Below are 25,049 nucleotides of genomic sequence, written 5' to 3'. Positions count from 1 at the left end.
CTCGAACACAACTGTCCATTACCAAGCCCAGAAGAAGTGTTCTCAAAACTAAATGGAGGAAAAATTTTCTCAAAGTTAGATCTCTTGGAGGCCTATCTACAGATACAGGTAGACGAAGATTGTACACACATTTTAACAACCAACATACACCGTGGATTGTATAAATTCAAGTGGCTTCCTTTTGGAGTAAAAGTGGCACCTGCCATATTCCAACAAGTGCTGGATGCAATGTTAAATAATAGTGACTTTGCTATCACTTATCTCGATATTTTGATAAAGAGCAAGTCTGTGGGGCAACATTTTGAACATATCAAAAAAGTATTCGGAAAAATAAATGAAAACAGGTTTAGACTAACAGGGAAAATGTGAATTTTTGATGATAAAAATCAAATATTTGGGTCAAGTAATTGACAAGAGGAGACAACAAGGTTAACAGCAATATGGAATATGCTTCCCTTAACAAACGTAAAACTGTTACAATCATTTTTAAGCTTGGTAAACTGCTATCAAGTATATATCCCGAACATACACAATACAAGGGCTCCACTAAATGATCTGTTAAAAAAGAATGCCAAATGGTTTTGGTCAGAAAAATGCCAGAAGGCATTTGAGGAAATAAAAAGTGTGTTAACTTCAGACTTGTTGCTTACACACTTTGATCCGAAGTTGGAAACAATACTGGCAACAGATGCTAATGAGTATGGGGTAGATGGTGTTACTCATACACAAATGTGAAGATGGCAGCCAAAAGGCTATAGCCCACGTGTCGGGGACACTATTGCCAACAGAAAAAATTATAGCCAAATTGAAAAAGAGGCATTGACAATTATATCTGGCATAAAAAGTTTCACAGGTTCATATATGGTAGACGGTTTGGACTACAAACAGACCATCGCCCGTTGCTAGCGATTTATAGATCCAAGAAAGGCATCTCAGTACATACAGGAAACAGCTTACAGTGATGGACACCATACTACTAAACTACGACTATGCAATGAAACATTTACCTTCAAGAAAGCTAGGACATGCTGACTGCCTATCCAGGTTAATACCCAGAAATGGTGAACCATTTGAGGATACAGTAATAACAGCCCTAAGAGCCGAAGGGAAAATTAAACACATAATGTGGAACATTGTACGAGAGTTACCAATAACTCTGGAGGAGATAAAGTGACACATGTCAAAAGAAAAATTCACTCATGAAACAAAATTCTGTGGTCAGTGAAAGATGGAAAAAGGTTCAATAAGAAAAAACAAGATGTAAACATATATTCAACATGCAATGGCATACTGATGTATGGTCAAAAGGTTGTGATACTTGAGACTCTACAAAAAAGAATGTTGAAAAAATTTCATATTGGACATCCGGGGATCCCAAGGATGAAAGCACTTATGCGCAGTTATGGAAGTTGAAAACATAATAAAAGGCTGCAGAGGATATGCTCTGACAGTGAAATTGCCTACTAAAAATGGGAGCCTTAACCAGAAATTAAAAGTACATGGTCAAGACTACATATTGATTTTGCAGGTCTGTTAAATGGTTATTACAACTTAGTAGTGGTTGACAGTTTTACAAAATGGCCGGAAATTGTTAAATGCAAAAGACCAACTGCCTCAGTTGTAATAAATTTTTTGCAAGGTTTGGCAACCCAGACGTGATTATATCTGATAATGGAACAAAATTTGTGTCCAGTGAATTTAGAAAATTCTGTGAAATGTTCATGGCAGAACAAAATAATAGTGCCTGATCAAATGGACAGGCAGAGTGTGTTGTGGGCACTTTTAAAAGAGCTTTGAGAAAAGCATATGAGGAAGCCACAGACAAGTTGCTCTGCAGCAATTCCTAAGGGTATACAGGGTGACACTGAACCACAATACAACAGCAGAAAGCTCACCAGGTGAACTGATGTTCACGAGGAAGATGAGATCAGCTTTTGGTAAACTGTTACCTGGCGAGGAACCAGGAAAAACAATCCAAAATTTTTCAAAATTGGTGATAAGGTGTACATGAGGTTCTATAAAAAAGGAAAACGGGACTGGGAAGAAGAAAAAATTATAATGTACATAGGAAAAATGATGTACAGAATTAAAAGCAGAAAAAGTATTGGAAAAAGACACAAAAACTAGTTGAAGAGGTTCGTAGAAAATGAACTAGACAGATTGGAAGAGCCTATGGAATGGCTGTATGACACATTCTAGATATCAACACCATTACAGGTGGTTGAACCTATGCATACAAGTGGAAGTAAAAGGAAGAACAGAGTTCCTACAAAAAAACACCAAAAGGAAAAAATATTAAGTTGAAAAAGAAATGCTAAAAAGGGAGGAGGGTCGAATAAAGTAAAATAAAATTACTTGCTTCCCAAAGAAAAGAAATTTAAAGGGGAGATGTAGTGAAAATGGTACACTCTTTCCTACGTGACAGTCACTATAAAGTCAGTCAGTAGTAGTAGAGTCAGACTAGTTCTCAGTTGGAGTCAGTGTCAGTTACGTAATATATACGAATTTGAGTTACCATCAAGGTAGACATTACAAAGTTGTCTTGCAGAGCTATCAGCAATAGCACAGTAGATGAGTCAAAGATAATATGACGCAAAACACTGCCACAACATAATAGTGGTGACGAGAATATTACAGTGCTGACGACAACATACAAGTGGACGAAGGTCCACATTATAACAATATATATATATATATAACTCTGTTTCTTTTTCTCCAGGTTGTTCGTCTTTGTGCCAAGAGCAGAGAAGCTATTGATTCTCCTGTCTCCTTCTTAGCTCTACACAACCAAATTCGTAATATGGACAGGTAAGCTTCCATGTTTCTGTCTCAGTTCAATTAGTCACGTCAGTTGATTCTACAAAAAGTTTTTGCGCTAAGGCTTCTTTATAGTCAATGCAGTTGATGTAATATATTTTTAAATTAAAAAAATATTAACTACATGAAAAAAAAAAATTAACTTTTTGGAAAGAAGTTTTCATATTGTGTTAAAGTACTTATAGAGTAATTTGTATATAAATTACCTCATAACAAAATCTCTATATACACATTTGCCAAAGTGGAAAACTGTTAATTGATGATGATATGTATAGGATTGATTTTTTTAAAATTTTATTCTTTATCTAGCATGCCTGAGCTTCAGAAACTACAACAACTTAAAGATGAAACTGGAGAGTTGTCGTCAGCTGATGAGAAACGTTACCGAGCTCTCAAGAAACAGTGTGAAAAAGAACTACTGCAAGTGAGTGAGAGCTCTCGAAATTTTCTTTCATTATTTTATTACTCAGACTTTTGGAAAATTCAGTGGTTTCTCTGTTTGACATCTCACTGAGCAAATTTTCTAACCTCCTTTTAAGGGTTTTTATTGAAGTTAGTTTGCACCTCCAATTGGCGCAACAGGTAACAGTATGACGATGAGTATATAAGAGATATCCTTCGTTTCTTGTCCGTTCATAGCATCCCCCCTTTTCCTTTCCACTATGTGATGCTGAAGAGGAGATAATCACTCCAAAATGCACACATCCACCAGTTTGATTAGAGGGCATTTCAAACTGATTACACCTATTTCTTTACAATGAGAAATTTTCTCTTATGACAAAATACAGTGAATGACTTTCTTACATGTTTAAATATACCCCAAGTATCACTGTTCAGCACTTCTCCCTATTTTAATAAATTAACTATTGGCAGAGAACTTTTAATACAAATAAATGCTGAGTTTGGAATGGATGTCATTTAATTGTTGAGTGGCTGAAAGTTCTACATATCTTCTCTCTGTCTATCTATCTATCTATATATATATATTAACACTCACAATCCCACACACACACGCACACACCCACATACACACACACACACACTTCTCACCAACACTACACACTCACACAGACACGCATACAATCACACACACATGGGCATAAACAACACACGCATATACAATAGCAAACGCACGCACACACACGTACACAGCCACGCACATACACACAAACACACACACGCACAGAAAACATACACATACACACACGCGCACATACAAAATACACACACACGTACACGTACCTAACACCTACAACCCCACACAAACACGAACACACACTCTCAAATAACCACCTGTTGACCTACCTACACTGTCTATAGCGTCCACTAGCCAGTCCTGCTACTAATTTCTTCCACTACATCATGCACACACACACACACACACACAAACACACTAACAGATAAACCACCAAACCATGCACACACACACACACACACACACACATACATACGCACACACACGTTCTGTTATCACACACACACTCGCAGACTTTCGCACACACACAGATATTCATCTCCCTTTTTCACTCTCCTGTCTTAGAAAGAACTTTTCCCCCACCACCTCCTCTTCCGGTCTTTTCATAATGTAACCTCGTGGGCATCGGTACCATTTTCCTCTTTCTCCGTTCTTCCATTCTCCGAACTTTCCATCTTTCCGACGAAGGGCTACGCCCGAAACGTCATACACTCTCTCTTTCCTTTCCTGAGCGTCCAATAATACTATCCATATCACGTCCTCACTTTGTTGTTTTTTTGTTTTTTTGTTATTGTTTTTTTTAACTATATATCATCATCATCATCATCATCATCATCGTTTAACGTCCGCTTTCCATGCTAGCATGGGTTGGACGATTTGACTGAGGACTGGTGAAACCGGATGGCAACACCAGGCTCCAGTCTGATTTGGCAGAGTTTCTACAGCTGGATGCCCTTCCTAACGCCAACCACTCAGAGAGTGTAGTGGGTGCTTTTACGTGTCACCCGCACGAAAACGGCCACGCTCGAAATGGTGTCTTTTATGTGCCACCCGCACAAGCCAGTCCAGGGGCACTGGCAACGATCTCGCTCGAAAATCCTACAGGAGCCAGTCAGGCGGTACTGGCAACGGCCACGCTCAAAATGGTGCATCTCATGTGCCACCCGCACAAGAACCAGTCCAGGGGCACTGGCAACGATCTTACTTGGCTTGCCGGGTCTTCTCACGCACAGCCCATTTCCAAAGGTCTCGGTCCGTAGTCATCGCCTCGGTGAGGCCCAATGTACGAAGGTCTTGCCTCACCACCTCAGCCCAGGTCTTCCTGGGCCTACCTCTTCCACGGGTTCCCTCAACTGTTAGGGTGTGGCACTTTTTCACGCAGCTATCCTCCTCCATTCTCACCACATGTCCATACCAGCGCAATCGTCTCTCTTGCACGCCACAACTGATGCTTCTAATGTTCAGCTTTTCTCTCAAGATACTTACACTCTGACGGGTATTCACATTGACATTACACATCCAACGGAGCATACTGGCTTCATTCCTTGCGAGCTTACGTATGTCCTCAGCAGTTACAGCCCATGTTTCACTGCCATGTAGCATGGTTGTTCGTACGCATGCGTCATACAGTCTGCCTTTTACTCTGAGTGAGAGTCCCTTTGTCGCCAAAACGTTGAGAAGTAGAAACTTAACATGATGTAATGTATTTTGGTATTGTTTCTTTTTTAGCATGCTGATGTGATTTGTTGCACTTGCGTTGGTGCTGGTGATCCTCGATTAGCCAAAATGCAGTTCCGCTCAGTTTTGATAGATGAAAGCACTCAAGCTACTGAACCAGAGTGTATGATCCCTGTTGTTTTGGGTTGCAAGCAGGTATGTATTCGTTGTTACTGAGTTTTTGGTTAATTTTTAACAAGTACGTGTTCCAACTACATGGCTTCAGGTTCAGTGCCAATGTGTGGGACCTTGGGCAAATGTCTTCTATAAAATCAAAGGCTAGCCAAAGCCTTGTGAGTTGATTTGGTAGGAGAATGAAAGAAGCCAATCATATCTGTGTGTGCATATATACATGTATGCATGTGTGTTGTTTACTACAAAACTTGTAATTTGAGTGATGATGTTGTCCATTCTCGTGTCAACAAATCTGCTTGCTTCACAACTTAGAATCCAGGTGAAATAAGGGATTCCTTTTTTGAAAAGCAGGTATGCCTTAGTGACAGGGCTGGTATCCAGTTGTAAAACAATGTCTCAATAACATATTTAAATCATTTTCTTTTTTCCATGGTTTACATGAATATGACCAAATTGACATAGGTTTATTAACAAATATTTCATTTAATGTTAAGTTAAAATGTAGCTATAGCTCTATACTGTTGATGTGTCTATATATTTTTAACTGTACACTTATGACAAGTAAAGATATTAATCACTAAATGAACAAAACTGGAACAATGCAATGACATACATATTTACTCTTTATACTTTCTGGCAGAATTAAATATATGAATATGCTAATGCTGTTCTATTTATCTTTGGAGGCCAACTTCTCCTTTCTGACTATGTGCATTTGCACACCATGGTGTTTCAATCAGGTTATGACTCTTCAGCCAAAAGTATTTCTGGATGACTTGAAACAAGAATTCTCTTTGGCTTTGAGCTTGTGCAATTAATGTTAAAAATTTTAAATTAATGACCTCATATGATGCATAAATGTTGAGTTTTAGGTTAAACATAAATTAGGTTTCTCATGATTAGAAATTGTTTAGAAAAGTTCTATTTTCTTTTCTGTATTTTCTAGTTAATCCTGGTTGGTGACCATTGCCAGTTAGGACCAGTTGTCATGTGTAAGAAAGCAGCTCGTGCTGGGCTCTCCCAATCATTGTTTGAGCGCCTTGTTGTGTTGGGCATTCGACCAATTCGTCTGCAGGTCCAGTACCGTATGCATCCTGCTCTGAGTGCATTTCCTTCCAACATTTTCTATGAAGGGTCATTGCAAAACGGAGTCACAGCTGGTAAGTATTTTTACAGAATCATCATCAGTTTTGTTTTGCATCGATTGCTGCTAATATGTTATATGTACCTATAATTCCCAAGTCTTTTCTGTGGAGTCCATTAATTTAAAAATCGGTCTCCAATAATTCTTAAGTCTTTTTTGTTTTTTTTTCTTCATCCATTGTCAGTCCAAACAAACAGTTCTCTCTAGTATAGACCTTCCAATAACTTTTAGACTTGGATATTTTCTCTATTCTGTTCAGCATTTCACATTCAGTGAATCATATTCAAATTATTCCTTTGTATTGTCTATAATCAACTGCTCTTATAGATACTGCATATACTCCATTATGTACCTCTAGCTACACTGAAAAAATGTATTCCTACTGTTACTATGTTATACTGGATAGTTAGAAAACTAAATTTCTTGTTCTCTAATGACTGTAGTGGCATGTAAGGAAATATATTGGTTCTTTTCATTATAACAGGATAACCACCTTATGCTGAATTTTATGTGGCTGAACTGGAATGTATATCCCGGCCAAAAGTTTTTCTCGTATTTGCCTTAGTTAAATTGAAATTCAAATTTGGATTGTGGAAAATTTATTGCTAATGGAATGAATTTGTTTTACTTTATGAGCAGGGTCTGGGTGGGGTGGGTCTTATTGAAAATATGACTTGTTTCTTGTAATGAATATGAACAATTCTTTTTAAGAACAAAATAATTTAATTAAGAAATAGCTCTCTTTGAGAAATAACGTGAAGTGCAAAGGCTTAAGGAAATTGAATGAAATTAAGAGAGGTTTAAGGAAGCAAAAAAGCAATCAGATGCTGTTAACAAAAACGAAAATCTGTTAAAATAGCTTTTGGTATATTAATGATAGTGAAGACAGTTAAAATTATTGCCCATAATGTTTGAAAATATATTCACACATTAAACCTGTTGGCTTTTTCTTCCATTTTATCTATCCTATTGCTATTCACTTCTTTGTTTTTACCTTCTGCCACATGCTTTCATTTTCATGAACCTGCCCATCTTCAATCCTCTGTCCCTATTCTCTTTCATTTCCACTTGTTCCTATTATCTCTTATATCTGCCTTCTTATATCTTGAGGTTACACTCTAAAACTTCATCACCACCATCTCTTTTCTCGATTTCTAGCTGGGGTAGCCATGTATCGCTTCTACAACAAGGCACCTGTCTTTGTCCCTCTGTTACACTTTAGCCTCTTAACATTTGGCACAAAGCCACCTCTCTCAATACTGCACTCCCACTCTGTCAAGGGTGCTTGTCTTGCTAGTTCCTTGGTGACATTACTTGTGCCAGTACCACAAAAAAAAGGTTCCCTGTACACTCTGTAAAGTAGCTGATATTAGGAAGGGCATCCAGCTGTAGAAACCATGCCAAAGCAGACAGAGCTTGACAGTTCTGGCTTATTGAATCTTATTTAACCGTTCGATCCATGCCAGCAGGAAAGCCATTTTATGACATGATCATGATTGCTAATTTGATCACACTATTTGGTATAGGAATTTTAGTTATTGGATACTAATGATGAAAAGAAAGCTGATCTATTTAAAATTTGTGTAATCTGTCTGCACTTCCTTCAGTCAGTTTTGATATAGTCCCTATATGTCTTATAGATATTTGTCATCTTTATGAATGGTGTGCTGTATTTCATCATACTGTCAACACTGATGAGCTGTGCTCTGGCATAGCTAGGCCAGGATGTGTAATATGGTGCCTTCTTGAGAGCCTGAGTTGTCCCATTGTCCTTAACTTGAATGAATGAATTATTGTTTGTTTGTTCATTGACTTAGAATCTACCAACTATACTTTCTTCCCTCACACACAAACACATGGGCTTGTGTAGATATGGCAAATCATTATTGTTTAAAAATCCTGATATTTGGACACTGAACTCTAATCTTTTAGTTGGTACTTGACTAATTTGAGTTCAAATCTGAGTTTGTCTTTATAATGTGGCCCACTGCAGATGGAATTAGCTGCTGTTAAATATGTATTAAAGTCAATTCAGTTGATGATTACTTTACTTCATTCAATTTGGTAAACAATCTTGCACTACTGGAATTTGCAGTAGAAGTTAAAACAAATACACACACACACACTTATTTCTATTTTAAAATATCTTTACTTTCGAAATAAAGACCAATAATATACTGTAATTGATTATGCTCATAACAAGAACAAGCTCCTGTCAGACCTGTATTGCATGTAAAGGTTTTTTGTGGCCAATAATTATTATTAGTGATAAAGTAACTTATTTCCTTTGCAGCTGAGAGAACTCGAAAGACTCTGGATTTTCCATGGCCTCAGTTGGATAAACCCATGTTCTTCTATACAACTGCTGGTCAAGAAGAGATCTCAAGTTCAGGCACGTCGTATTTAAACAGGTAAATACATTTCGATTTAGTTTGATACGTTTATATATATATATATATATATATATATATATATATATATATATATATATATATATATAGTTCTCACTGGTAAGAGTAAAACTTCTAAAATAGAGAAATTCAAATGATCACTTTGGAATGCCTGTCATGTCCACAAATGTGGATTCCAATCCCACAGGTAGCTTTTAACCTTTTTTTTTCAATCCAAAAGGATTTTCCAACCCAATATTTACTTGCTATTATTTATAACTTTGTAGTTTGAGATCCACTATTCAAAAAAAAAAAAAATTCTCATTCTCTTGATGCATTCCTACAGAGTTTGACAGAGACTTTGACAAATTCTTCAGGAATGCAAGTCACTTTTCTTTGTTTTAATATCGACTTTTCCATGCTCTCACGAATCAGTTGGAATTTATTGAGGCACATTTTCTATGGCCAGATCCCTTTCCTGTTGCTGACCCTCATCTATTTCTGAGTAAGGTAGTATTTCTCTTTAGCGAACGTTGTTTCCACAATAAACTGGAAACTAGAATCACCACTTACGTGATGGTGCTGCTCATTTATGACTATCATGTGATATCAAGTTAAGGAAGCGCAAATATACAAGAGGCTTCTTTTAGTTTACAACTGCCAAATTTATTCACAAAGCTTTTGGTTGACCCCAGGTTATAGTATGTGTTATGTAGTAGGATGTAGAACTGAACCTGAAACCATGTGGTTGAGAAGCAAAACTATATTCATGTATTAAGTGTAGCTTCTGGGTTCTCTTTTAGCAATTATTGCCATGTGTTCAGAAATTTAATTTTACATTCATGTGGTTTTAAGTTCTATATCATTGTGTTACATGTTGACAAAATGTCTTCTCCCCTGTACAGAAACCTATGGTATAGATTGGATTTTCTTCCATTTCCTCACAGGTGTTGAAGGCATTCTAATGGTCATAAGCACTGTCGTTCCTTCTCTGACACACAAATCATATTTAAAAACAAATTGTTCTTGACATTACTTTGAATCAGTATATTTACAGGCTTAAGCCACTGTAACTAGTTTGGTAGATAACTTACTTGGTAAATAATCTCTACATATATTGGTAATGAAATTCCTTATTGTTTGACATTAAAATCTGAATTTTTTTTTTTTTTTTTTTTTCTCCTTCTAATTGAAAGAACGGAAGCTGCCAATGTTGAGAAAATTGCTACACGGTTTTTGCGTTCCAGCATCAGACCTGAGCAGATTGGAATTATAACACCCTATGAAGGACAAAGAGCATATGTTGTGCAGTATATGCAATACAGTGGTGCACTGAACAAGAAATTGTATCAGGTAAAAAGAATGTTTCCTTTTCTTGGCTTTGCATGAATGTGTGTAAAAGGTCACTAGTTTCAGATTTGGTGCACTGAGTTTAACCCTTTAGGATTCAGATTACTCTGACAAACATAATGCTTATTTATTCACATTGTATTGAATTAATACCACATTATCTTGTAGCTTTTGGATTTTGATGTGTTTACTTTTAGAATGACATTGTCAGGCAGGTGTGAAAGGTTGCATCTGGCTGGTTTGAACATAAAAAAGGTCAACTATTTGGGTCTGATATGGCCTGTTTAAATACTAAAAGATTAAATGTTAAATTGCACTTTGCCTTTCATTTCTGTGTTGTCTGTAAATATACTGGTAATACATTGTATTATCATCATCGTTTATCATCTGTTTTTCCATGTTGGCATTGTCAGTAATTTGACAACCAATGTTAGAAATCGGAATGAGTGATGGCTGGCAAAATCATTAAAGCATGGAATAAAATACTTTGTAGTATTTGTTCCGGTTCTTTACATTCTGAGTTAGAATCCCCACTAAGATCAAATTTGCCTTTTTCGTCCTTTCATGGTTCATAAAACAAAAGTGCTTGTCAAGTATTGGGGTTTATTCAATCAACTGTTTCCCAGTGAGAAAGCATTAATAATGATGGTGATAACTGAAATAAAAGCAGCTGACCAGCTTTATTACTTAGGGACAAACAATACACTTGTGCTTATTCAGAGAGTAAGCTGTTTAAAAAAAAAAAAATTGAGTGAAAAAAACTGACTGTAGTTTTGAAATCAGTTTGTTAATTTTGGTTTAGAAGAAGCAAAACTCAACAGAAATTTATTTTCAAAATTGTACCCCTGTGCTATTCCCTGAATCAGTTGCACTGCGGACTAAATAACCTTCCATTATTTGTTCTGATTTTAAATCCTATTGAGTACATTAGATTTGAGAATGTTCCCTTGTAGATGTGATAGTGACAAAAGGCATATATTATAACAATTGCACAAGAATGCTGATTGGTCTCTTAATTCTTTTGATACTCTCTCAGAAATACTATTTTGCTTCTAAAGAATGCAAATTTAAATTGGAACCTTCACTTTTGTGTTAGAACTTCTTGTTTCACTCAGCAGCTTAATAATAGTTTCTGATTTAGGCACAAGGCCAGCAAATTTTAGAGGAAGGTGTTAACCAGTACAAGTGACCCTTGTATTTGACTGGTATTCTAACACTGAAAGATTGACAGGCAAACTTGTTGTCAATAGGTTTTGAACTTGGAATAAATCCTGTGGGGCATTTTTTAAAAATAATCTTTCAACTCTGCCAATCCACCAGCTTAATAATGACTTATTTTACTAAATCACTCCAAATTCCTGAGTATTTTCCAAATAGTCAGTATATTTCTGTGCATGTGTATAGCCCTGAAAGGTTATTTTATTTTCATTGTTGTTTTGTATGATACTGACCAAGATATGCCAGTTCTAAAAGGATGTGACACCATGATGGGGTTTACAGTGCTGTCAGTTACTAATCAAATATATTTTACTTATTTCAGGAAATTGAGGTTGCAAGTGTGGATGCTTTCCAAGGACGTGAGAAAGATTTTATCATTCTGTCCTGCGTCCGATCCAACGAACACCAGGGAATTGGTTTTTTGAATGATCCCCGTCGTTTGAATGTTGCCCTCACAAGAGCACGGTAAGCTAGATTTATGGAGTTTGTTTGCTCAGATCTTCTTGTAAAGAAATAAAGGGAATGTATTATTCACCGTTTCCTGTCAGAGGTGACAGTTCTCATGTAGGTTTGTGGTGGTTGGCTGCAAGTATGCCATTGAAATGCTTAAAAGGGCTGAGATGCATCTGGTTTTCATACTAGCCACTGCTGGATGATTTTTTTTTGTCTCTCTCCAATATCTATTAGCTTTTTGAACACAGCATGTTCATAAGGGACTTCATCTCAGATGAAAATGAAAGTAACTTACCTGCCAGTGATATATATAAATTATGCTATTATAATAGTAAATTCATCATCATCATCATCATCATCATCATCATCATCGTCGTCGTTTAACGTCTGCTTTCCATGCTAGCATGGGTTGGACGATTGACTGAGGACTGGTGAGGCAGATGGCTACACCAGGCTCCAATCTGATTTGGCAGGGTTTCTACGGCTGGATGCCCTTCCTAACGCCAAATGATTTGCAAAAAAACTGTGCTCAGTGTTAAGGGGAAATTTGAGAGAAGAAAAACTTTAAAGAATCGTTTTTTTTTTAATAGATATTAAAATACAAAATTAAAAACAAAAATAAAATTTTTGAAAGGAATCCATTTCCAATAATTTATGGATACACTGTAATCAAAACTACATATATAAGGAGAATGATGATATGGACATCAATAGTTTACTATATATATATATTAAAGTATGAAGGTGCATGTCCTAATGGCTTGGGTGTTGCACTCAAATTGCAAGATTGTTTTGTGTTCTTGAGTCAAATGTCCCATTTTATGTTGCTCAGCAATCACTTCAACATCTGGCATGTGGCCCACAGTGCACTTGTACAGGTGATGTTGATTTGATGGAGGTTGTGAGCTAATGTACAACACAAATATCTGATTGCTATAAGCAAACTCTCCGTGCAGCTTGTTTGCGGAACCCTCATCTGTCATCTACAACAGGAGAGAATCCATACCCACTAAACAAAACAAAGCCATGGACAAATGTCAGTAGATCACAATATTATACATTCAAGATTGAGAATGATGATCTTTCATACAAGAAAATCTTGGAGTGACCAGTTTTAATTTGTATCTTCTGTCAGCTCTTTAGTTGGACATCCATGCATTTTGCATTGTACAAGTTTTCAAGATTTGGAGAGTTTCATTTGATCTTGCTTTTGAGATCTCTAATTGATTGTGTTAGTTTTAGCTGAATGATGGAGTGCAGTGGGGAGCAAGCTGGACAAGGCTTATTTGCCACTGCTTTCATTTGTTTTACATCCATTTTTCCATGTTAGCATGAATTCGTGGAATATATTATTGAAGCATTGCTTTACAGCCCGGTGCCCCTCCTATCACTAACCCTTGTTTTTTTCAAGTAAGTGGTTGATATATTTACAAAAGTGACAGCAAGCAACTTCAGTAGAGGACAAATATATATGCACACATAGCATATACATACCAACCTACATATGTGTGCATGCACACAAAATAAAAACTATGGGATTATTTGGAATCACTACAAATGTTTTGCTAAGAGTCTCTACTGTGATGTAAGCATAGTTCAGTCAAGTATGCATTATGCTTACATCATAATAATGACCCTTAGCAAAACACCTGTTGCAATATCAAATAAACCATTCATCTGTTTTAATGTTTTTATGCTGTGCTTAAGGTTCCATTCATCATTGGGTTCTTTCAAGTATTTTTGGCATGCTAGATTATCCAACAGTCAATTAACTTATTCAGCAGTGAATAATAGTTGGTTTTGCATTATTCTGTTTAGCCAATTTATGGCATGTTTCACTTGGATGTGCTGTGATCTTTTATAGACCCCTTCCCCTACATAATCAAAACTATATATATATATATATATATATATATATATATATATATATATATATATATACACACAATGTGCCATGTATGTATAAGAATATAGAACTGAACCTGAAACCATGTGGTTATAATGCACAATATATGGATTTATATAATCCAATGGTAATAACAAAAAAAAGCTCCTTTAGTGGACCAGGCTTCAAACCACAGTAAACTAATAGGTAGATGTGTAATGTAGAGTCCTATGAAGTTGAAATTCAGTAAATCCAATCAGTGAAAATTATTTCATGAGGAGTATATAGAATATAAAGAAAGTCAAGAGGTGTGAGATGAATATATTTATCTCATTATTTAATATTTCACCATCCAATGGATATCAACTGGTGAAATAAATATATTCATCTCCTACCTCCTGACTTTCTTTATTATTCTATATACTTATATACCATAAACAGTAGGCGAGGTATGAGAGGTGAATATATTTATTTAATTGCATATCACTAGAATTATGACCATTTTGCAGCCTTCATCATGTATTGATTTCTGTGTATAATAAATTATTTTACATGTCTGCACTAATATGCATGTTTGGAAACAGGTGGGAATTGGTAACTGGAAGGGCAACTGGGCGTAGAAGATCTACCTCAAATAAACTCCATCCAACCGATGCAAACATAAAAGAGTGAATGTTAAATGATGAGGATGCAATAATCAATTGGTTTACATGGATATTGATTTGGAGAATCTAGGGTCACAAAAAAAAATGATTTATGCTCATTTTAGGTTTTTTATGTTAAATTTTTGCTCTATCTTATATTTATACTAGTGTTAGCTGTCTTATTTTGGATAACTTTGGAAGTATAATTTTGCCATCATAGGTTGTAATATGAGGAAATATAGCTTACATACAATAATTATTTAACTTTTGTCAAATTTCTTGGTGCTTATACAAGATTATGAAATGAATACTGATTTTCAAAAGAAAATATTAAGACAAATTTCTTATTAATTTCAATAAATTTTATCTGCATAATTACAATCTGCTTGATCAAAAACTTATCTTTGAAATATTTCATAAGAAATGTGTATTTTTCAGAAAGTTGTGACGCCTACACCTCTTGCTCTCTCTCCCCTTCAAGTTATTATTATTGAATATTATTGTAATTCTCTTGTGCATTTGTGCATTCTTAATTTGAAAATTTACTTTCTTTTAGATATGGAATTATAATTGTTGGCAACCCCAAAGTACTATCTAAGGTAAATCCTCTTTTTCTTTAATGAGAAAAAAAAGCTACATAATATAACTTGTTTCTTAAAATTAGTTGGTGTTGCATGATTGTATTTGACTAAATATAATTTATTTTATCTTTTCACAGCAACCTCTTTGGAATCATCTGCTTACATATTACAAAGAACAGAAATGTCTGGTAGAAGGAGCCCTCAATAACCTAAAAGAATCGCTAATCCAGTTTAGCAAACCCAGGAAACTTGTTAACACTACCAACCCTGTATGTTTTATTCACTTAGTCATCCTTAATGTTACTTCCATGTCAGTATGGTCTTCTCTCTTCTGCAAGTTGCTCCCCCCACATGTGAACAAAATCCCATTGTTTATTTAAACCAATGTTTTGTACATATGTAACAGCGGTTCTCAGATTGGTTAATCCGCCTCCTCCGAATAATATAGAAAATTTTACTCTCCACTTCTACTCTGTATACATCATCATCATCGTTTAACGTCCGCTTTCCATGCTAGCATGAGTTGGACGATTTAACCGAGGACAGGTGAACCAGATGGCTACACCAGGCTCCAATCTGATTTGGCAGAGTTTCTACAGCCGGATGCCCTTCCTAAAGCCAACCACTCCGAGAGTATAGTGGGTGCTTTTACGTGCCACCGGCATGAAGGCCAGTCAGGAGGTACTGGCAACGGCCACGCTCGAAATGGTGTATTTTATGTGCCACCTGCACAGGAGCCAGTCCAGCGGTACTGGCAATGAACTCGCTCGAATGTCTTTTCACGTGCCAGGAAGGCGACGTTGGTAACGATCACGCTCAAATGGTGCTATTTACGTGCCACCGGCATGGAAGCCAGACAGCTGGTGCTATGGCAACGATCACGCTCGGACGGTGCTCGTAGTGATCTCCTGGTACAGGTGCCAACACTATTTCGCTTTTGCTTGCCCCAACAGGTCTTCGCAAGCATAATTTTTTTTCTTTCGTTTCCATGGTGTTGGTCAAGTTTATGAAACCTAGCAGGCATGGCAATGCAATTAAGAAGTTTGCTTCCCAACCATGTAGATTCAGATTCAGTCCCATGTCATGGTATGTTGTGCAAGTGTTTTTCAACTATAGCTCCAGGCCAACTGAAGTCTTCTGAGTGGATTTGGTTGCTGGAAACTGAAGTCCATTGTGTGTGCATGCATGCGTGTGTGCCTGTTGGTTTATATACAATGACTTCCTGCCAGAGTTATTGGCTTGCTATCAATCACGAAAGAATGTCTAAGCTTCCAAACATATCTTGACATGTGTGATCTTCGTAAAATAAAATGCTCCTTTAAATGGTGTTTTTTGTTTCCAGTTCACTGCATAAAACATGTCCAGGCTGTTCATTGTTCACTAAACTTGGAGATTACTTTCTTCATTTGTAAACAAGTTTGGGTTAGCAACAGGGAGCGTATCTAGCTGCAGAAAAACTCCAACATACTCGTCTTACCCATGCAAGCATGGTAAATTAGACATTAAAACAACAATGGCATTTTGTCTGCCCCACCCCCCACCAGTCCTTACATTCCAACTTCTTTGTATGAGAAACACTGGTCTACGAGATAGTGCTAAATGTGAAACATGTGTAATAGAAATTTAGGAATTCATTGGAATTGACATACCAGTCAGTAGTTATAGGTAGTAGTCAGTCAAATCTGGTGAATTTTAAAGGTATTTTCCAACCTCAAAATTATTATTACTATACTGTTGTTATTGCAATCATTAGTTCACATTTTCTAGTTGCTAGCATTGGTAAAATGGGTAGTTTTTAATGGTGTGTGTGTGTGTGTATGTATGTATATATATATATATGTGTGTGTGTGTGTGTGTGTGTGTGTGTGTGGTACTCTAATTAGTACTGTTATTGGAGTTGCCTTTTCAGACTTAGACCTGAGAACTGCTCAAGTGTTTTATACTATATTAATTTTAATTCAAAGGTAGCTGTAGGTTACATTTATCTGAGAGGCATGACTTGGTCTGTAGTCAGTTAAGGTTTATTACTATACTTCTATTACTTAGCATACAATAATGATAGTCTGTTTTATAAAGATACTTTCTATTCTTGGTGTAGGTATTTATATACTCTAATTTGTTAATTTCTATATAAAAGGAAATTTATGTATAATGTTGGGAAAGGAGAACTGTTGCATGAAACTTAAATTTGTCTTTCTATTAATGACTTATATGTTTTTTCATTTTTTTTTATTATAAAGGGTGGCAGATTTATGAGCAACACCATGTTTGATGCAAGAGAGGTTCTAATTCCAGGCAGTGTTTATGATCGTTGTGGAAGTAGTAAGTTGTTTCCATAATTTCTATCCTGTGTCTATCTTTTTGATGTATTTGTAAACCAAGATGGAACTTTTATTGAAATAGATATATTTTTTGTTTCTGAAAACATTGACTTTGATTTGAAATATGACTTGTTTTGTTATTGGCTAGAATGATGAGATTTTTTTGTGTGTTTGGTGTTTACATTGCCCAACCTCCTCATCTGATATTTAAAAAAAAAAAAAACAACAACCAACACAGTCACATGTCCAGAAAAGAATGTATTGCCTTAATTCCAAGTGGATTGTCATAATGTTTAATGTTTTATTGAATATTGTCAGTTGTTACTTCATTGTCATAGGAGCTAACGAATTTGACTTGAATTTTGTGTAGAGTAATTAAAATTTCTGTTTCATTTAGTATTTTAAAATTTCTCTCTCTTCTTTCAGAACCTGCTGGCAAGGGATTTAACTCTAATTTTTCAAGTAAGTTACTGGCAACCATCTTCATCATTGAGTTTTGGGGGAGTGTCTTTGTTCCACTTTCACCTGAAAAGTGGCCTTCTTCAGTATTTAAGTGGTTAGAATTTAATAATATATTTTAGCAGTGCAACACATTGGTGCCTGAAGAGCTATAGTGAAAGATGCCTGGACACCTTTGAAGTGTGCTAATGGCTTTAGTATAGCTAAAGTGTCAAGAAACCACTGGCCACAAATTAGTTGGCTGTTTCCCTGAATGTCATAAAGAAAATAATTTATCATGTGGTCCTAATTTGTACAACTGATGTCAATATAGTAATCCTCCCCAACTTTTTTTTTTAACTAGTCATTGAATATTTCCCAAAAGCTGGATCAAAATCAGGTGTTGAATATGAATTACAACATAGAGAGAGATGGCTGTGTTGTTTATTTTTTAAATATCTGACGAAAATTGGTGATGTAAAATAAATGTTAATAGAAGGAAAGAAGGATTTGCATCCTAAGAGCTGGATGTCATCTAAGAAAATTATATCTGTCATAACTCGGATTGTAATCTTTAAACAAATGGTCATAAAAGCTTGTTCAAAGCAATGTAGATCCAATGATGTAATTCTATATGGTTAAACATATATGTTTAATAATTGTACATGTTCTCTTTAGGAGTTGTAACCATATAATTATTTTAGAAGTATATATGGTTCAGCCTAACCTGAAGCTGAATGAGACCAAATTAGATTGAAATTGTGATCCTTTGGTTGTCAGACCTGGTTGTTCTTTTTGAGATGTTATAAAGCTTAAATTATTGTCATATTTTAACTTGGTGCCAAAAATAATTGTGCTTTTTAACCATCAACTTAAAACACGCCATCTTGATTCTGAATAAACTGTAGTTATGAAAATAAAAATCATTTAAAATGTGCACGTTTCTGCCAGTAAAAAGCAAGTCTGTTTAATTCCCAATAATATTCTATGCTACTGAATACTTTGGAAGTATTTTACCTGCTATTTGGGTGATGACCTTTTTGCAAGAAGTTGAGATGTTAATAAAAGTGGTAGTCCGTTGGAAGCTGGGTTAATAGTTTTGTAGTGTCATTTGTTTACTTTCTGCAGAATAATTTACAAGACATGGTCAAAATGTTAACATAGAGAATTGGTCAATTTTAGCTGATCAGTGCTGGACTGAATAAATATTACAGTTCTTGGTGTTATTGAAGAAGCACAAAGCAGAACTCTTTGGCAATGTATATTTATTTTCATTTAGTCTGTGCAGTACTCATTTGTCGAGCTGTGGTGTTGAATAACTGTTGACTTGTTAAATTCCACAATTCAGTTGCTTGAATTGTACTGCATGTGTACCTATCATTAATGGCCATCTCTAATCATTGTCTGTCATAGTAAATTATCTGTGACATTCCTTGTCTTCATAGCTGTCTCATCTCCACTAAAATGTTTGGAATTGATGTTAAACTTTATGTTCATTGACAGTCCCCTGGCTAAGTGCTTGGTTAATGTTGGAAGCAAAGTTTGCTGCTTCATGTCCAATTTTGAACTCTTATAAAACTGTTTGAATTTGCTCTTTTTCCATCTTTGACAGCCTAAAATAAACAAGGAAAGCAATGCCATTAGCATAACCCAATTGACTAGGGCTTCAGAATCTTTGTGTACTAATAGCCAATATTGATGTTGATTGTTTGGCTGGTTTCTCCAGTCACGCTTTGCATTGTATATAAAGAGATGATTTAAGAAGTGAATGAATACAGAAACATTTAAATTGATAAGCATTGGTAGGGGATTGTATAGATGATAAAAGTTATGTAATGGATGTCTAAAACACTTCTGCAAAATACACAGACATAACTACAGTTTAAAAACAGTTGGTGGTGGAGTAAAGAAGCAGTGGATTTATATATGCATGTATGTTTGTGTGTATGTGTTTATATAAATATTAATAGCGACTGTTTACTTGAACATAGCTGAATAAGAGTTCATTACAATATAAGCATCAAAGTTTCATAAAAACTGCAATTATTTTGGCAGCAATCATCTTTCTTCACCAGGGATAATTGTCTTTTACACAGGCAAACTTCTTGCCCTTTTAAATTCAACAAATGTCTGTTTTCCTACTATGTGGTAATATAAACATTTCCTTTGAAAATTAAGATATTTTAAAATTATTATTTATTTCTGTAGCTGGAGTTAATATTCGTGATCCAATGGTTCGTCCTCATGACCAGTTGAGCTATATTGCCTCTGACAGGAATTTTGCAGCCAATTCTTTGAACTTACCAGTGCCTGTTGGTATGTTCATGTCTCCTATGCCGCATTTCCAAAATCAGCAAGGTCAACAGCAACAACAACAAACTTCTGGTAATGCAGGTAATTATTATTGTTTTCTTTAGTCCAACAGTAAGGCTTTACATTTATGAACTTTCATTTGAATCTTCTCTAACAGATTTAAACTTGATTGCTGTTTTTCTTTCAATTCATTGTATTGGCTTTTGCTGTTCTTCCAGTTGGACGTGGTAGTGGTTTGCGCAAGAATCGACCTGGTCGGCAGAAACCACCACGTTATAGCACAACTCAACAGCAAAATGTTACTCAACAAAACGTGGCCCAGGCCAGTCAAAGTCAAGCCAGTCAGGTGGGTTTTTTATTAATGTTTTTGTTTTTTTAATATATTTTTAGCATTAGTATTGAGGCCCAGGTGTGTCTGTGTGGTTGAGGCAAGTGTCTTTTATTAGTCTTGAACCAACCAAAGTCCTGAGAGTGGATTTGGTAGAAAGAAACTGGGTGAGGATTGTGTGTGTGTACCTAATAGGACATAAACAGGTGTCTTGCTATAAAGGAGATACATGGCTATCCTACAAGATGACAAAAATGATCAGACATTCATCCTGTGTGTGATTGTGTGGTTTAGAATTTTTAATGTCGAGTAGATTTCTTTATAAATTTTAATGTATTGTTTTTTATTTTGAAAAATGTGAAAGTTTTCTATAATCAACTTTCATAATTTACCCTCTGTTAATGCTATTTAATTTACATTTGTCTAAATTAACTTTTTAGTTTATTGTATTACTGATGTTTTCAATTTGATTTTTCTGGTGTGTTTTTTTTTGTATTGTTTAAATGCTCACTCTGAGCATTGTAAGATTATTTTAAATATCTATTTATCTACTTTATTGTTTTATCTTATAGGAAGTCTCACAAGCATTTTCACAGGGTCCCTTGACTCAGGGTCAACTGTCGATGAGTCAGCCTTTCCAAATGAGTCAACCTGGTCTTTCAGGACTATCTCAACCAGAACTTTCACAGGTAAAAATTTTAATTTCAAAGCATTCTGTAAATGGTGAAATAACTCCGGAAGGAGTTTCTTTCTTAACATGAGAGAGAATATATTATGTTGAATGTTAGTAATTTTGTAGTGTGGGATATCATTTGTTCCCTCAAAAACCTCAATATTGTTATGGTGTGTGGGTGGGGAGGGGAGGGGGCATACGTAGTTATTTTGTAAAATTTCTTTCTACTTCTTCCGTTAATTAAATAGAAATTAACTCCTTTTTTTAAATTTTATTTTTACAGGATAGCTTTTTGGGTGAGGATTTCAAGTCTCAAGCTGATGGCTTGCTTTCTCAAGACTCCACCTATCAAGGCGATCGGATGTTTTATGCCTCGCAGCTATCCCAGGGTCCTTTCCACTAGTGGCCGCGGTGTTGCAGCCCCCCTTGTGGCAGGAACAGTAGGCTTGAAACAAGAAAGCAGAGGATACAACTAACTACCAGTGTACAAGGCTGCAGTGTCTGACCGGCGGAGAGAACCACAAACCACTCGACGATGATGACGTCTGCTGCACATAAGTGTCGCAAGTGTACTGGAGGTGGTGGAGGAGGAGGAGGGTGATGGTTGTGCAGTGAGTTAAGGACAGGGAGGTGCATGGCTACTAGTGCTGCAGGTTTGCTTGTTGCAGCTGTGTCTGATGTTGGGAGCTGCTGGTGCTGTCATCGTAGTGGTGGCAGCTGTGAAGGGTCTGTTGATACTTGTGAGCAAAAAAAAAAAGAGCATGCAAGCAAAACAACTCCTTATGCCTCCCCCACCCCCCAAGCGAGAATGAGCTGACAGAAAAAGCAACTGTGTGTCATAGCAACATAACAGGTTGGCAAACCAGGCTGATAGTTGTAAGTATATACTCATAGAAAATGTCTAAGGCTTTTTTTTTCTAAAAAGTCAAATCAGAAAAAAATTCTTCTAGAAATTTTTCATGATTTAATTTTTTAATTCCTTCATTTTCTATGATTCAGAAGGAAATAACAAATTTGCTCTGAGGAATATTTATGTTGGGCCTTAAATGCCTGGCTCATAATGGGGCATCTTACTGTAATTGCTGCGAATCGGCTGGAGTTACCGAGTTGTGTGTGGCCACAGCTCCTAAATTACTACTCTCCATTCCCTCCTGCCGACCAACTTCATTCACTTACTCCCTGTCGCTGTCACTGCCTGTCAGTCTCACTTGCCGTTTGACTACAGGCAGAACACACACTCTCTCACACACACACATGCACACATACACACTTTTACCTTAGAAGCTGAAGACACAGACAGCAGACACTGCCCTAATCTGGATTCATGGCATATTTGAATTAAGACATCATCTGGCTTGAAATAATTGGGAAAATAAAAAAAAAATTTAAAAAAAAAAAGAAAATAAAGGGAAAAAAAAAAAGAAAAATTTAATTGGGAACTATCCTAAATTTGAAACCTCCAATGCCACATGTAGGCAGACAGTGCAACTGTGCAGTACAGGACCTGTTAATATCCTGGACATAGCGCTTATTGGGGAGACCAGTTTTAATTCATATTTTTTTCATTCTCCTTTAACAACTCCCATTTATTATTATTTTTTTTTTTTTTAGTCTGTCTAAAATAGATATATTTTACTTTAGTTTTAATTTGAAATAATATTTTTTAATATTTTATGTTATTTACCTTTTCCCCAATATACTTCTCTATTTTAATCACACACATACACACACTCTCCATATAGTTCTTTCTTTGCTGCTTTTAATTTTGGGTGTTCAGGCACGTTAAACTTTGAAATTTCCCTAGTGAAACAAAATAATTTTCTTTATTCTATTGGCTGATGGAACAGCATAAACTTCCCTTTAGCTTCTGAATTTTGTTTGCTGCCTGAATCAGTTGACACTTTCCTTACCATTTCTCAGTATAAAGGGCTTCACATTACTTGTTACTGGAAAAAAAACAAACTTGTATATGCTAAAAGCCAGCTTTTTTTTTTTCTTAAATATTAAAAAAAAATAAGTCCCCCATTACACAATTTAACTTTTGTACAATTTTGAAATAGGTTATATATATATATATATATATTATTATAAACACTGGCACTTTCACAGTGTTTTAACTATCGCTCCTTAATACCTATGTGTCTTTTAATATGGCCCAGACATGTAGGTTTTACTTCAGATTGGATTAGTTTTTTTTTCTTTTTTTTGTGAGATGGGGTAGGTGGGTAGAATAAAAAACAACCAGCAAATTATGTCTAAATTGTTTGTAACTAGGGTGCACTTTTCAGTGGATTTTAATAAGTATAGCTTTGTTTTGAATCTATTACATTTGATTATTAAGTGAAAAAGAAAATTATAAAATGTCTTTATTTCTCTAACAACCTTTTCTTTTTTAAATTTCCATTTGGATTATGTTGTACTTGAAAAAGTTTTACAAGTTGTTCAAAACATTTTGTTTCTTTTCCCAACTTGAGCAGCTTTTATTAGGATTAAATTTGTATAGATTTCGTTTCCATCAATATTCCATATATGACAATTATTATTAATCTTGATTGATTCTTTATTTTAAATGAGAAAGAAAACATGTTCTATTGTTAATTATAAAGCTTCCTTTCATTGCTTTAAGCTGTTCTTTTCAGCTTTGAAACTTGTAGCATAGTGTTTCCCTCCTTCCTACTGGATGTCTTAAGTAGTTCAGATTGAACCTATTGTTAAGTTATTAGTTGTGAGTCTTTTCAGCAGACTTCTTGCTAATTGTAGTCAGTAGAAAACTTTGCTATGGGGATTTAAAAGGAATTGTGCTTTTACAGTGTTGTGCTGTTTTAACGTCAATAAAAGTTTTAAAATGAATGTCTTCTAGGTTATTGTTTGCATGCTTTTTTTACAACATTTTTATCTATCAGCACAAGCATGACTGTGGTTAAAAAGTTCACTTCTGAACTGTATGGTTTTGGATTTAGTCCCACTGTGTGGCACCTTGGGCAAGCTCCAGGCTAACCAAAGCCTTGTGAGTGCATTTGGCAGATAGAAACTGTATGTGTGTGTGTGTTTCCTTGTCTCAACATTGCATGATAGTTATAAATGAGTGTCACTACCACACAGAGAGTGCCTTTCATTTTCAATATTTTGCAAAAGCAATCTCTGGGCACCAGAAAACATTACCTTGCTTGGAAACAGGTGAAGACTGGTAACAGGAAGGGCATCCTAGCCTTAGAAAATCTGCAAATAATTAGACTGATCAATGTAAGCATGAGATAGCAGATGTTAAAATGATAGTTCATCTTTAACCCTTCAGTATTCAGATTACTCTGTCAAATGTAATGCTTATTTATTCACATTGTTTTGAATTGATCATGTATTATCTTGCAGCTTTGGGGTTTCAATGTTGTGATTTGTTTACTTTTAGAATTACATTGTAGGGTAGATACGAAAGGCAGGATCTGGCTGGTTTTAACATAAAACAGGTAGAATATTCGGGCGATATGGTAAAGGGTTAAAAGCACTATTTAATATCTGCTTGTTATAAAACTTTGATGACTAATTTTAAGAACATGTAATTTAAGTTCCATTATATGTTAAGGTCAATATTTTGATGACCAGTGTCTGGTATATTTGTAGAACGAAAGATATAAATCATTGTTTTTCAGAAGTTCAAATCCTGCTGAGA

General features: G+C 35.6%; 2 protein-coding genes across 2 annotated transcripts in view; one reads left to right on the top strand and one right to left on the bottom strand.

The window, feature by feature from the left end:
- LOC106870284 (regulator of nonsense transcripts 1) overlaps positions 1–22,809 on the top strand; it is a 74,664-nt gene extending 51,855 nt beyond the window's left edge. Inside the window, exons 10-24 of the mRNA XM_052967354.2 lie at positions 2,720–2,808; positions 3,127–3,241; positions 5,522–5,665; positions 6,591–6,804; positions 9,082–9,199; positions 10,375–10,531; positions 12,069–12,211; positions 15,285–15,327; positions 15,447–15,578; positions 17,550–17,631; positions 18,057–18,092; positions 20,277–20,462; positions 20,600–20,727; positions 21,282–21,398; positions 21,666–22,809. Coding sequence (XP_052823314.1) covers positions 2,720–2,808; positions 3,127–3,241; positions 5,522–5,665; positions 6,591–6,804; positions 9,082–9,199; positions 10,375–10,531; positions 12,069–12,211; positions 15,285–15,327; positions 15,447–15,578; positions 17,550–17,631; positions 18,057–18,092; positions 20,277–20,462; positions 20,600–20,727; positions 21,282–21,398; positions 21,666–21,785 — 1,824 coding nt within the window. The 3' untranslated portion in view covers positions 21,786–22,809. The remainder of the gene's footprint in view (positions 1–2,719; positions 2,809–3,126; positions 3,242–5,521; positions 5,666–6,590; positions 6,805–9,081; positions 9,200–10,374; positions 10,532–12,068; positions 12,212–15,284; positions 15,328–15,446; positions 15,579–17,549; positions 17,632–18,056; positions 18,093–20,276; positions 20,463–20,599; positions 20,728–21,281; positions 21,399–21,665) is intronic.
- Positions 17,876–25,049, bottom strand: part of LOC106870285 (vacuolar protein sorting-associated protein 45) — a 55,091-nt gene continuing 47,917 nt past the window's right edge. The window contains exon 14 of the mRNA XM_089351174.1: positions 17,876–19,681. Coding sequence (XP_089207300.1) covers positions 19,639–19,681 — 43 coding nt within the window. The 3' untranslated portion in view covers positions 17,876–19,638. The remainder of the gene's footprint in view (positions 19,682–25,049) is intronic.

Source organism: Octopus bimaculoides, chromosome 4 (assembly GCF_046866305.1).
Source record: "Octopus bimaculoides isolate indiv1 chromosome 4, ASM4686630v1, whole genome shotgun sequence".
Lineage (NCBI taxonomy): Eukaryota > Metazoa > Mollusca > Cephalopoda > Octopoda > Octopodidae > Octopus > Octopus bimaculoides.
Note: the sequence above shows the minus strand (reverse complement) of the source record. Positions and strands in the feature narration are given on the sequence as shown.